General features: G+C 39.8%; 1 protein-coding gene across 5 annotated transcripts in view; it reads left to right on the top strand.

Annotated features, from left to right (window-relative positions):
• PHF20 (PHD finger protein 20) overlaps window positions 1–14566 on the top strand; it is a 98901-nt gene that overhangs the window by 16907 nt on the left and 67428 nt on the right. For 4 of the 5 annotated variants that reach the window (XM_053926111.1, XM_045194486.2, XM_024559158.3 and 1 more), the window contains exon 2: window positions 1707–1821. In XM_053926111.1, coding sequence (XP_053782086.1) covers window positions 1739–1821 — 83 coding nt within the window. In that variant the 5' untranslated portion in view covers window positions 1707–1738. Of the gene's footprint in view, window positions 1–1706; window positions 1822–12925; window positions 13012–14566 lie in introns of those variants that run through there. The other variant, XM_024559157.3, reaches the window with a different exon arrangement.

The raw sequence follows: 14566 nt of genomic DNA, 5'->3' as shown, positions 1-14566 counted from the left end.
AGATTGTCCTCCTGGTATGAGGCAGATGAGGCACTGCAGGCTATTGAGATCCAGAGTTTAGTGGGAAAGAATTTAGTTAGGGGCAGCTTGCTGTATGGAGGTGGCCTGCTCAAATGCCCTGAGAGCTCAAGAGTGGCTCCATCTCCATCAAAACCATCAATAGCCCCTCAAGATAGATTTTACTCACATAGAAAATGACCACCAATCCCAGTACCCAAAAGCTCGATAAAGAATTACTTAGGAAAATATATTGTGAGAATGGACTTAAGAAGAAGTGGAAAGTAGAAATAGATCAAAGAAAGTATAAATCTTTTATTTTTTTTAATAGTCAGGTCTTTATTTAAAAATCCGATCTGCTAACTTAGCGTTTTCCGTCAACACGGGGAGCAGAAACCTTCACGGGCTTCACAGTCTTCTTTCTGCCCAGGTGCTGCCTTTGTGGGGGAGCCTTAGCAGCAGCCACTGCCGTCTTTCTGTCTTTTTAGATGCTTGCTTAGCCTTTTTTGCTTCCTTGACAGCCCTGGTAGCTTGTTCTCTTTGAGCTTTCCTAACTTCAGGTTCCTGATTCTTCTTGGCCATTATATCAGCAAGACATGCACCAGTGATGGCCCTCTGGAATTCGACTGCACAGCAGGTGCTTTTCTTTTGAATTTCTTCCAACTGTCCCATTTTGTGCTTTCTTCTGTAGAGGGCAGTCCAGTTTGTCTGTCGAGGATTCCTCCTGGAAAGGAATGCTGACCCGCATTTTGCATTAAGAAATTGGAAAGCTATGCCTTGGCTGCTGTGGCTCAGTTGGTTGGGTGTTGTCCTGCAAAGTGAAAGGTCGCTGTTCAATTCCTGGTCAGGGCACACGCCTGGGTTGCGGGTTTGGTCCCTGGTTGGGACTTGTACAAGAAGCAACGAATCGATGTTTCTCACATTGATGTTTCCCTCCCTTCTTTCCCAAATAAATAAATAAATAGGAAAGCCTTCCTGTCAGTCCTGGTGTATACCCACTGAAACCGCACAGCTTGACCTTCGTGGCTGTGGCTGCTGGAAAGAAGGAAAGATGGTGAAGAGAAGCTAAATAGATCTTTCTTGTACAGCCTTCTGAAAGTAGGGCCAGAAATCACTCTCAGCTTTTGTTCGCTTCCTTTGTAGCCTTAAACATTCATAGCAGTTACAGCTTGCAGTTACTTTATTTATCTGTTCACTGGCTGCAGTTTTGTCCTCACCCAGTGGAGTGGAGGCTTCATGAGGGCAGGCATTGTGTCTATGTCTCTTTTTGGTACCATTTTTCCAAATAGTCAGTCTGCAGATATTTGGTGACTACTTCAGCAAATGAATACATTTAACCCTGAGAGCAATTAATTGTTTTCTTGGTGTTCTGAGGGGGCCCCCTTTAGGTATGTCCTTTGTCTTCGCAGTTCCAGAGACTACAAGATGTTGCCTAATAGAGAAGGAGCCAGTGGAGGGAGGACACACCTGTGTTAGGATGAGAGCAGGAGTGAAAGAGGGCCCAGACAGGGTTTTTCTTTTTTTCATCTTAATTTTAAAAAAATCTTAAAATTTATTAGGGTGACATTGGTTAATAGGGTCAAGCATACAGGGTTTCCTGAAGCTTTGTGTTTTGAATAATGCCTGTTTGTCTGTCATGTGTAGTGAATAATGCTACACTCTGGGCAGACTTTGCCTAAGTTTCATAAATATTTAATTGGCTTTTTCAGGAGAATAAAGGCAGCCCCGTTGATGACTGAAAATGACAAAGCATCCACCTAACAGACGAGGAATCAGCTTTGAAGTGGGAGCCCAGTTGGAAGCCCGGGACCGATTAAAAAACTGGTACTTTTACATTTTTCTGTTAATTAAACCCCTTCAGTAAAGGACTCTTGCCAGCACTAATAAAGATGGGTAGTCTGGGCTTTTCTGAGGTCTTGTCCTGTTCCCTGACCCTCGGAAGATGGGAGGAGACTTAAGTCTAGAGCTGTGGTGCAGGGACCCTTGTGTCAGGGGGACCATTCTGTGACCTCTTGTTTCCCCTTCCTGCCTCTGTATCTGAAGGAGTTAAGAGAAAAAGAAGCGTAAGTGGCTACGGGGAAGGGAAGAGTTAATAGTGGCATCTCTTTTGCTTTTGGCTGCCTGTCTGGAAGAGGAGAGGAGAGAAAGATCAGGGATGGAAGAATGAAGAAAAGGGGTTGGATCAGAACAGCTATTGTGTTGTGAACAACCCCTCTGGTTTTTGGGTATGTTGTATGGTTGAAATTTAATTGTCGTACTGTAGGGGTGATTAGAGTCAGAAGCTGAGGGATTGTAGTCTTTGTCATTGACTTGTGACCTCTGGCTGGTAATTAGCTGCTTCGAGCATCAGTTTCATCTATAAATGTGGGTAATTGTATTGACCTCACAGGCTTTTTTCTGAGAATCAAATTATAGGATATGTGGGGAAAGGCCTCATAAACTATAAAATGATGATGGTTGCTGAGGACACTCTAGAATTTGGTTATTTGTTAATTCTCAAGGTGAAGGTGGGGGTTTCCAAACTCAAACCTTTCTGAGTTTTTATAAGGAAGAGTATAGCCTTTTGTGGGGATTATCTCAAAATAGACAGGCTGCCCAGATTTGGGGGAGGCAGAAGGAAAGACGAGAAGAGAAGCAGGGAAATGGCTGAGGCAGAAAATGTCTCTGCTGCCTTTTAGGGTTGGGAAACTTGATAGAAGAATTAGAGACACTACGAACACCTAGTTGTTTTTAGGCTGTTTGTTTTATCTATGATGATTTCCCCTTTTTGGTTTCCCTCAGTATCTTTTTAAGGCAGCTTTAATAAAGGGAAGGAATTCTTTTTTTTTTTTTTTTTAACTTTATTTTCTGTAAAGCCAATCAACAAGTGTTGGAGGGGGAAAGTGTAAAAGTTATTCTTGCATATTCGGGAACAGTAAGCACTTAGTTCTAGAAAACAAGAACTTAAAATAGTTGAATCAAAGGCAGTACCCTGCTACTTCTGTTTTAAAACAACTGTGATGTTCTTTCTTAGCAACATTTCTTCTCTAAAATCTGCAATATGATACAGAATGCAGTAACTTACTTCAAAGTGCTAGAATCAGGAGGTAAAGAATGCCATATGCCATCCCACTTAACATTTCCTACTATACAACGATTTTTTTTTGGTGCTTGATAAACCAAGCATTCATATCAGCATTACATTCAACAGAAACATTTCTCATACTCTGGGTTTAAGATCCTTGCCACTCTAGTTCTGATGTTACGACACCTGGGTCTCTATTATTGTAAATATTTCAGTCATTTGCTATATACGACCCATGGCTCATTTGGGGTTCCAGCTAAAGTTTGGTATCTTGGCTGTGTGTCCTCCATAAATAAAAAGGAGTTCAGGAGATCCTGTCTTCTGCATCTTCTGCTGATTGTTCTCCAGGTTTGCATTATGTATCCTCCTGAGGCTGTTCTTTAGGGGAAAGGCTTGAGGAACAGGCAGTGATGGTCTCCTGAGATGAATTCAAGAGACCTCACTGCTGCCAGGAGGAACTGGCTTCAGGAATTTGCAGTGAAACAGCACATTTAGAGTGCTGTGGCCTTGGGTCTTCGGCAGACCTTGGGCCCTGCCAGAAGCTGGCAGAGCTGACCCAGGGCCGCCCCCTGGCAGGTGAGAGACTAGCAGCCCTAGGAATTGTTTTTAGGTTTAGGAAAAAACCCTAAAATATAGAAAAAATAAAAAATTACAGCTAACCATAAAATAATTTGTGTACTTATCACTCAGAATTAATAAATGTTACCATTTTTGTTTTATTTATATTTTTTAAAAAAAGGACATAAAACGTTTCTGGTAAAATGGAAGTACCTTTATATCCTTTCCAATTCAGTTCTCCTCCCCATACTCCATACAGGCAGTCAGCATCCTGAAGTTGGTTGTATCCTTTCTGTTCATGTTTTTACATTTTTACTGTGTGTGTTTCCAAGTGTATCCGTAAATAGTAGAATCTTTTAAGGTGTTTCCAAAAAATTTATGTAAGTGGTATCATATTGTTTGTTTCTTTTCTGTATCTCATTTTTTTATGATTTCTCATACTAATATGTAAGATATCCATCCTAACTTCTGTATAGAGCCCACTGTATGAATATACCATATTTTGTTTAATTAGTCTCCTGTTGATGGATGTTTATTTATTTATTTAAAATGTATTTATTTATTTTTAGAGAGAGGGGAGGGGAGGGAGAGAGGGAAACATCAATGTATGGTTGCCTCTCGTGTGCCCCCTACCAGGGACCTGGCCCGCAACCCAGGCAGATGCCCTGACTGGGAATAAAACTGGCGACCCTTTGGTTCTCAGGCCAGCACTCAATCCACTGAGCTGCACTGGCCAGGGCCTATTAATGGATATTTAGATTCCAGTTTCTCACTTTGTAAAACACAATGCTACTGTGAACATCTCTGCAAATGTCTCTTTTGTGCACATGTGCCAAGAATATTTTTTGGATAGTGGCTTTCAAATGTTTTTGAACATGACCTACATAGTAAGAAATATATTTTTAAGTCCAGTGTGGTACCTGCCCATATATACATATAAAATTTTTTCTTTTTGTTTTTATATACATATAATTTTTTTCTTTTTTTCTTTTCCTTTCTTTATATATACATCTATGTATACACACATACAAATTTTACTGAGGCAAAATTTTTATGAAAGTCCTTAACATTATTACATGCGTTACACTCTGTTTTTCTTCTGTGTTGTGTGTACATTTCCTTAACATACACACAAAAGTGGTCAAGAAGCATTCATTTGACTTTATAATCTTCTAATGTGTCATGAATTGCAGTTTGATAAGCCTACTCCCATGAATTTCTTAATACAATGTACATATTTTTGGTTTTCTTGGAAACTACCAAGTTGATGTCCAAAGTACTTCTCCTAAACTACATTCCCACCAGTAGTACATAAAATTTCCTGTTTTTCCACATCCTTTCCAACCCTTGCCTTTGACAGACTTTCTGGTTTTGCCCCTCTTTGTTGTTGGTTGTGAAACTTCCACAGTTATCTTAGTAACTTATCAGACAGGGACTGTTAGTGGGTGCTAAAATCATTATCTAAATGGTATGGGACTAACAGGATATTGACATGTACCAAAGTATCCTCACAAATTACTTAATACTTTCACAGGGGCAAATAACACCTTTAAAATGGTATTCTTTAGAGATGATATTCTTTATCTTATCCTAGTGATGTGAGGAACAGTGGGACAGCCAGCTTTATGTGTATCCCCTATGTGATGCAGTATGAAACACAGAGATACCATTGACCGTTCTGCAACAAATGTTTCATCTGAAGTCTAGACCTAACATCCAGTTTACGGAGAATACAAGAAACAAGTTAAACTCACTATGAGAAAAAAATGTGACCAACAGAGAATGTGGAATGCTCTACAAAATAGTTGTTCAGAACTCTTAGAAATAAATAAAGAATGCCATGAAGAGGGAAAGAGTGGGGAGGGGAGAAGGATTATTGTGGAATAAAGCAACTGAAGAGACATAAAAACAAAAATGTGATGTGCAAACCTTGATCGAATCTTGATTTTGAAAAGATTTTTTGGGACAACAGGAATATCTGAATATGGTGTGGATGTTAGCTGTTTTGGAATTATTGCTAATTAGGGTTGATTATAATAAAGATAAAAAGTGGGAGAAAAGTGATTTTATACCTCTGTCATTCTGTTTTAGTAGTTGAGGTTTTTCTGTAAGAAGAGCTTTTTTCCTTTTTAAGAATCATTCAGGACTCAGATTATTCAGTGTGGTGTTGTCAGTTACATTTACTCTTCTCTTTGGTGCTAAAATTATCCCAAATTTGGCCAGTGGGAGGTCCTTTAAACTGGCTCCTTTTGTGTGTGTGTGTGTGTGTGACACATTCCTATAAGTCCTTGAGCATTTTTTGTTTTTGTTTTTGTTTTCTGGCACTATTAGAAGCTCCATATTTATCTTTCATGAGGCCTGCTCCAGACCCTGAGGTCCACAATTTCTCCAAGGAGGTCTGGTTCTTTTTTTTTTTTTTTTTAAGATTTTGTTTTTAGAGAGAGAAGGGAGGGAGAAAGAGAGGGAGAGAAACATCGATGTGTGAGATACATTGATTGATCGATTGTCTCTCGCACACCCCCAACTGGGAATCTGGCCTGCAATCCAGGCATGTGCCCTGACTGGGAATCGAATCGGCAACCTTTTGGTTCACAGGCCGGAACTCAATCTACTGAATCATACCAGCCAGGGCTTGTAACATAAATTTATATATTTAATTTCTGTTATAAGTTAAATAGGATTTCAAATTAAATAATGTGAGTACCTTTTTAATACTCTTACAGTATAATTTTATTTCTACATTAAAAAATTTTAATACATATATAGTAACATTTTCCTTTTTTTTGATGTACATATCTATGAGTTTTAACACATAGATTCTTTTAAGCATCACAACTAAAGGGATACAGAACACTTCAAAGAATATTCTCATGCTATACCTTTGTCAGTTATAAATTATTTGATTTGATTATTTTGTGGACTTGTTTATCTGTCTTCCCCACTAGACTGCAAGCTTAGTGAGGGCTAGTATGTTATATTGGATTCTCCTAAGAAGCAATACAATTGATTTATTTGGAAACCGCCTGTAGGTTAACATGCAGACAGACGAAGAGGCTGGAAGAGCTGTCAGACTACCTTGCAAGTCTGACTCCTGTGGAGGAGAGATAAGGAAGGTAGGAAGTCTTAGACTGCAGTGCAGTTCTCAGAAAGTTTTGGAGAAGAGTCCTCAAGCCAAAGTTGTCGTCAAAAGAATCTTATCTCCCACAGAGAGTCTTGTGTTAGTATTCCTAATTAATCATTGCCTGGCTGGGTTAAGTGTGGAGAAGGCGCAGAGGTGGTGATTGGTTTAGATCTGTGGTCAGTTAGTAGCCACTTTTTTTTTTTAAAGACATACATATTGATTTTATTTAATGTGTGAATGTATTATGTACAACACTACAAAAACAAAAATATGTGGCTAAAGGAAGAGTAAGGCAGAGAAGGCAAGAATGTGGTGCATTGCAGAATTGACACACTTGTACCAGGAAATACAGGTGGTTACACGGTATTTTATTGGCTAGGGGAGAGGAAAAGAAGAATTTATCTGGATTCTTTTTGTCTCTCATTCATTATTGGTTAAAGTTAACCCCAAAGAGCATTTAACGTTTTCACGTGATGTTGCCTGGCCACCCTAAGCAGCCATTGGTGAAGCCAGATTCTATAACAGTGCAGCCACCATGATCAACAAGCAAGTACGAGCTAGCAGCCTGTATGCCTGTAGCCTGGGTGTGAAGAGGGTTCTGCAAGTCTCATCATCAGGGCCAACAGGAAAGCTCCAGTGTGGGAAGCTAGCAGTGTGCAGTATAAGCAGTGAGGGGAGACACTGCCTTGTTCTGATCTCGGAGGCATTGGTGATGGGAAGAAGCAGGATGAAATTCGGAACAGTCTTGAGTATTATCACTTGTGAAGGTTGAGTCAGAGCTTTATCTGCCTTTCTTCAGTGGAGGCTGATAACCTGCCTCTAGGTGGGGGTCTAAGAATGTCTTCCATTTTTATGATAGTTTTTACTCAGAACACTTTCATGCCGGTTAATTTTATATTCTGGAGTGGTTCAAAGCATCCCATTGTGACATCACTTCTCACTCCTTTCTAGAGGCACCTCACATTTAGATTGTCTTATCTAATTATTTTATTTGTTTAAATTCTTTTTCCCCTCATGTATCTATAGCCACTTTTCACATTGTAGAGCACAATCATATAGTTCCTGGATAGGGTCAAATGATGTCTTAGTCATTCTTGGCTGAAACAAAAGACTTGGGGTCTTTTAAACAGAAATTACTTCTCTTCATAGTTGCAGATTGCCCAGTTCTCCTTGTGCTGTTATTGGGCAGAAAGAGATCCAGATAGTTCTCTGGCCTCTTCTTATAAGGTCACTCTCGCTTGTCACATGCACTTGTATTTTGCTTCTTTGGCACAGTCAGATGATAGTGGAATTGATAGGAGCAGCAATGAGGCACATTCAACACTGAGTGTGCCTCTGATTGCTGCTCCTTCTCATCCTTTCAGAGAAGGCTGTTAGACCTTTTTCTCCTACCGGACAAGTTCTCTTAATGTCTTTGAAGAGAGAAGGCGGTTCTGTCTGCCTATTGAGCAAATTCAATTCCAAACAGACACAGTTCAAAGCTGTGGTGGCTTGATGCTGATTGTAGTTCCCAGGGAAGAAGTTTGGCAGTGCCACTCTTGCTGCTCAGGGTGCCGGTGACTCACTGCAGCGCCCAATAAATATCCCAATCAGTGGTTTTGCTGATTTGCAGAGCCCAAATGGTGTCATGGTCCAGCCAGAGAATGCAGCAAAGTGGAAGGTCTACCCGACTTGGGTCTTCAGCCAAAGAGCTTTCCCGGTCTTGGAGCCAGTCTGCCTTTCTGCCCAGGCAAGGCTGCTGAGTGATCAGTTACTAGCCACTAGAAAAAGATGTAATAGGTGTATTTTGAAGGCAGCCATAGGTGGGCTAGCTACAGGGTCCAGCACAAATAACACCCCCTTTTTATTACAAGAGCTTTTATTACAAAATCATAAGCATGTAATTCTGTAACATAACAATATCACACTCAAGCATACCATGTGACATTTTAGGTGAAATGTTATTGTTAAAGTAACAACAATAGCAATGATAGCTAACATTTAATCAGCATGATGCAGATGGCTTTAATTGCTTTACTTGGGCTGTCTCATTTAACACCCCCCATAGCAAAGCCATTTGGACCTGAAGCCCAGAGGTAAAATGACTTGTTCAAGCCACAAATTAATTACAAATGGATCTAAGACTCCCTTAGCTCTCTATGATGCCAGTGTTCTTTGTATCTTACCAGAATTTATTTGTAAATCATCCAAGCCAGCTTTTCTTCCATTATAGGATCCCCAAGAAATCATGAAATTAGATTTTAATTTTTTTTAAAGATTTTATTTGTTTATTTTTAGACAGAAGGGAAGAGAGGGAGAAAGAGATGGAGAGAAACATCACTGTGTGGTTGCCTCTTGTGCCCCCAACGGGGGACCTGGCCCACAACCCAGGCATGTGCCGTGACTGTGAATGGAACCGGCAACCCTTTGGTTCACAGGCCGGTGCTCAGTTCACTGAGCCACACCAGCCAGGGTGGATTTTAATTTTTTTTAGAGGCAGTTTGTATATAGATTTGGATTTTTCATGGAGATCATTAGTTCTCAAAGCAGTTTATGTCACCAAACAGACTGGAATAGTGGTGAGAATCCATGTTCTTATTTCGGACCTTCCATTTTGAGGCAAACTTTCCACATATCCTTTTCCTATTCTATAGACAGGGTAACCCTGCTTGCCTGTTTTACCTCCGGGGTTGTATATGTGAACTAACATGTGAGAAGCTATAGTTTCCTTAATGGTGCTTGGTGGATAGAATGAAAGCTGCTTTTTCTGCCGCCTTTGCCTTCTTCCTGTCATCTGTCAGGAGCATGCCATCTGCCCTGAACAGTAGGCCTGGCCTTTCCTGTTCTTACTCTGAACACAGTGCAAAAAAGCTCCTTCTGTCTGTTGCTTTCCTGACTTTTTGGTACATTTCCACTACTTTGTTTTCATTTAAGTTGATCTTGGTATCTATCCTTCTAGTTCTTTTACGAAGGGTATTAAAATCTGAATTTCATAATGTCCTTAGCTCTCCTATTATTTCTTTTTCATTAGGATTATTTGCACTGATCAAGTCTGAATTCCTGGTTCATACCTCTTCACATTTGGTACCATCTGTTTTTTTTCTAATAATCTTTTATTTCTGAGCTTTCCCCATACATGAGTATCTCCTGTGAGTCAGGCATACTGCTAAGCACTGTGGAATGGAGAAAAATCACATAGGTCCTTTAAGAAATCTAGAGGCTAGAGGGGTATTTGGCTTTGGCTTTTAGCATAGCTAGCTGAGGGCTGTTAATCATATAGTCTCATGCTTACGCCTTGCTAATAGCTCACATCTATTGAGTGATTTACTCTGTGCTAGGTACAGATCTAAAGTTTGTACATGTTAAACCCCATTTAATCCTCACAACACTATGAAGTCGTACTTTTATGATTACTGTTTTATATGTTAGGAATCTGAGGCACCGAGCGGTTAAGTAAGTTGCCCAAAGTTGCATATCTAGTAAGTAGTGGGTTTGGGGTTTGAATCTAGGTAATCTGGCTTCTGAACATGACAGGGTATGACTTTGATCTGCATGCTGTGTTTTATACCTAGGATGGAGATAAAGTCCCAGAAATTAATTATATCATGAGGTGATATTTACACATGCCCACACCCCTAGGGGAGAACAATTAATTTCATGTGTGGGAATTTCAGAGGGCTTCAGGAGATGAGCTGATGTCAGGTCATTCATTCAGTGCTAGGTGCTGGAGGTAGAGTAGTGATTAAGACAGACATAGACCCTGATCTTTAGGAGCTGACATTCCAGTGGAGGTAGATAGACCATAAACAAACAGATCTATACCTGTAAAGTTAGGTGGTAATAAATGCTAGGAAGAGAAATAAGTACTGATAAGTAGAAGAGTGACTTTCTGTGTATGAGGGGTGCTTTTTATATAGAGGGTGCTCAGGGAAGGTCTGTCTGGCAAGGATACATTTGAGTAGAGATCCAAAGTGAGGGAGTGATCCAGGTCAGTGTCCAGAGGAAGAGAATTCTAAGCAGAGGCAGCCAAGGCACAGAATGCTGGGTATGTTCAAGCAATAGAAGGGAGGGTAAAGAGTGAGGGGTCAGAGGTAGGAGAGGAGTCCACAAATGTCAGCAGGAGCCAGACTGGCCATAAAAGGGGGTTTGGACTTTATTCTAACTATAATAGGAAGTCATTGAAAGATTTTAAACAGGGAGGTGACACGATTTGATTTTAGTTATTAAAAGTAGCTGTGGTTATTCTATACAGAATATGCAGTAAGCAGACACAGGCAGAAATAAGAATAGGAAGGAGTCTTTTGCAGTCTGGGTTAAAGGTGGCTTGAACTGAAAAGAAGTGGTAGAGATGATGATAAGTGATCAGAGTGTGGGTATTTTTTGAAGGTATAGCTGACAGATTTATTGATGATGCTGTGAGAGACAGAGAAGAGTCAAGGATGATTCCAAGGGCTTTTGGTCTAAGTATTAGTATAATTACTATTTGCCGAAATGGGAAAATCAGCAGTTTGTTTTTGTACGTGTTAAATTTAGCATTCTTTATAGATAACCAAGTGGAGATGTTGAGCAGGTGGTTGAATAACTGAGTCAAGTGTTCTGGTACGAGGTCTGGGTTAGAGATAGAAATATGGGAGTTGGCAGTCAGTATATGGGATTAAAAGAAAAATCTTATTTTGTAGAGCAGTTTTAGGTTCACAGTAAAATTGAGCAGAAAATAGAATCGCCATCCCTTGCCTTCACACATACATAGCCTTACCTGCTATCAACATCTTTCACCTAAGCGATAACATTTGTTATAATCAGTGAATCCACATTGACACATCGTTATCATCCAAAGGCCATAGTTTACATGAGGGTTCACTTTTGGTGTTGTATATTCTGTGGGTTTTGACAAATGTATAAAAGACATGTATCCACTATTATAGTATTACACAGGATAGTTTCACTGCCCTAAAATTCCTCTGTGATTTGTCTCTTCTTCCTCTAACCCCTGACAATCACTGATATTTCTACTGTCTCTGTAGTTTTGCCTTTTCCATAATGTCATCTAGTTGGACACACATACAGAATGTATACTTTTTGAGTTGGCTTGTTTCATTTAGTAATATTTATTTAAGATTTCATGTCTTTTCACGACTTGATAGCTCATTTCTTTATTTTATCTTATTTATTTATTTTTAGAGAGAGGGGAAGGGAGGGAGAAAGAGAAGGAGAGAGGCTTTGATTTGCAGATTATCAGCAGTTTCATATGGTTCACTCTAATGGTAGTAAAGCTTATTTGGTTCGTGTGTCTTGTTTTCCACAGGGGCAGGGGCCAGAACATGTATGTCTTATAATTCCTTCCAAGACCTGGAATTGACTGGCTGAACCTAAATCACTTAATAAAGTTCTGTTGACTGATGAAGTTGAACTGCTCTCAGGGCAGCTAGCAATTGTGGTCCAGCAAGTCTTACTCGGTTGATCTCTAAGATCAGTTGTCTCTCTGTTCTCTGAAATGCAGTTGGGTTTCTCCATCCTCTGTGAGTGACCTGCATCATTGCCACCTTTAGAGAAATAGGGAGAACCACCTTCTCCTTAGGAAACCTTGCCAACTCTTTGGTTACTATTGATTCTCGTAGAGAGTTTTGTGTAGTCTGCAGATAGTGGGATGCCTGTGTCCTGTGAAGTTTTTTGAGCAAAGAAGAATAGGCTAGCCAAGGGCCCAGAGTCCTTCAGACTCTTAAGTGTGTGCAGCAGAGTTGCTAGCCTGGACATTTGGAGTTGACTCTATGGATCCAGACTTTTTAAACTTATTTTTAGAGAGGAGGGAAGGGAGGGAGAAAGAAAGGGAGAGAAACATAGATGTGTGAGAGAAACATTGATTGGTTGCCTCTCACATGCTCCCAGCTGGGGACCTGGCCCTCAATCCAGGTACGTGTCCTGACCAGGAATCGAACTGGCAACCTTTCAGTTCCCAAGCCAGTGCTCAGTCTACTGAGCCATACCAGCCAGGGCCAAACTTCCCAGACTTTTAAAAGACACTGACCAGTGTAAGAGAATCTGAGGTTTGTCCTGAAGTTACCAACTTTTTATTTTGCCTATTAAGAATATTTAAAATAAGTGTATAATTATATACTTTTTATAGATAATACATGCTCATGGTACGATATTCGAAACATACGAAAGGATATACATTGAATAAATTAACTCTCATACTTCCTCTCCAGTTTCTTAACTATCTAGTTCCCCTCCCAAGAGGCAAACTGGGTTGCTTGATCATCCTTCCAGAGATAGCCCACGCATTTAAAAACAGGTAGGAATGCATTAGCTCTCTCCTTTCCTCCAAGAAATAGTAGTGTAGGGCCTGGCTGGGTAGCTTAGTTAGTTAGAGTTGTCCCGATATGCCAGGGTTGCGGGTTCAGTGACCCTGGTTGGGGCACATGCAAGAACCAAGCAATGAATATATCAGTAAGTGGAATAACAAATCGATGTCTCTCTCTCTCTCCTTTCTCTCTCATCCCCTTCCTCTCTGTATAAGTCAATAAAAAAAAAATAGTAGTGTGTTCCAATAGCATTTTGCATCTTGAGTTGATTTTTTTCCCCACTTAGAATCTTTTAAAATCAGTGCATAGAGAGCTGCCTCATTCTTTTTAATGGCTGCATAATATTAGTAAAGGTATTAAAAAGTTACCACTGTTTTAATTAAAAATATATTTAAGCACCAAGAAGTTAGAAAGAGTGTAGTTTTTGTATAAAGAAAAGTTCTGTAAATTACATAAATTTAGTTTTGTGAAAAATTAATTTTATGAATTGGTCCAAAGGCCTGTGTTTGAAAGTTATTGCTAGAGATAGTAAACCATTACAAAAGGGCATTGAATGGGAGTGTGTGAGGGCAGGTTGTATTATTTTAGGAAGGCTCACTAGTCTCTGGTATGCTGAATGAATGATAGGGTAAGAGGAATATAATTGAGATATCCATGTCCTCCACATTTTACAGAGAGGAAATCTCTTTGTCTCCCGCAGTTGTGCTACTCAGCTCATCAGATCTTACCATTAGCCATTCTGCTGTCAAGACGTCTTGTATTTATAGTAGCTTTATGCCAGTTGGATTGGAGTAGGGAGACTAGTTTCAGGGCTGTTTAATTCCTTCAGTTAATATTTTTTCAGCAATTAATGTCTGCATGGTACCATAAAGAATTTTGAAAAGCATACCCTATCGGTCCTCTGTGAGAAATACCCACATGAAGTGATGTGGGCCTAAACTTGGAGAGTGACAAATTGGAATGGGTAGCTGGATTTTTAGAACCTTGGGATTGGAGAATTGATAGGACGCGTGACCTTCAGGGAAGAACAGTAAGAGTGGAATTAATGTGGTGAACATTTATGGAGAGCCCAGTATCTGTAACCTGCTGTGATAGATTAACACCAAGCAAATTGCCTTAAAGGATACTAGTGTAGGATTGAGGAAGACACATTATATAGACAGAAACAGTGGTCCTATTTATTTCCAGTAGCACTTATTTATTAGCACAGCAGGGTACTAACTAGGTGCTGGATTCAAGAAAAGAAGAAAATGGTGCAAATCCAAGTTGAAAGGAGAAAATATTGGTAGAATCTAAGCTTTCTTAATCTAGAATAGCAATCTGATTAAGGGAACAGTTACATGCAATAATTATTTTTCTTTTAACCATTTATTTATTTTTGGAGTGAGCAATACATTTGTAGGTTGAAAACTGAAAAAAGGATTAAAAGATAACACTGAAAAAAGTCTCCCTCCCACTTTTGCCCCTTCCTGCCCCCATACCTAGTTCCTCTAGTATCAATCAGGTTTAAATGCTAGAAACAGAAACCACTCTGGGTACTTTAAC

Source organism: Desmodus rotundus, chromosome 6, assembly GCF_022682495.2.
Source record: "Desmodus rotundus isolate HL8 chromosome 6, HLdesRot8A.1, whole genome shotgun sequence".
NCBI classification, from domain to species: domain Eukaryota; kingdom Metazoa; phylum Chordata; class Mammalia; order Chiroptera; family Phyllostomidae; genus Desmodus; species Desmodus rotundus.
This window is presented reverse-complemented; position numbering and strand designations above follow the sequence as displayed.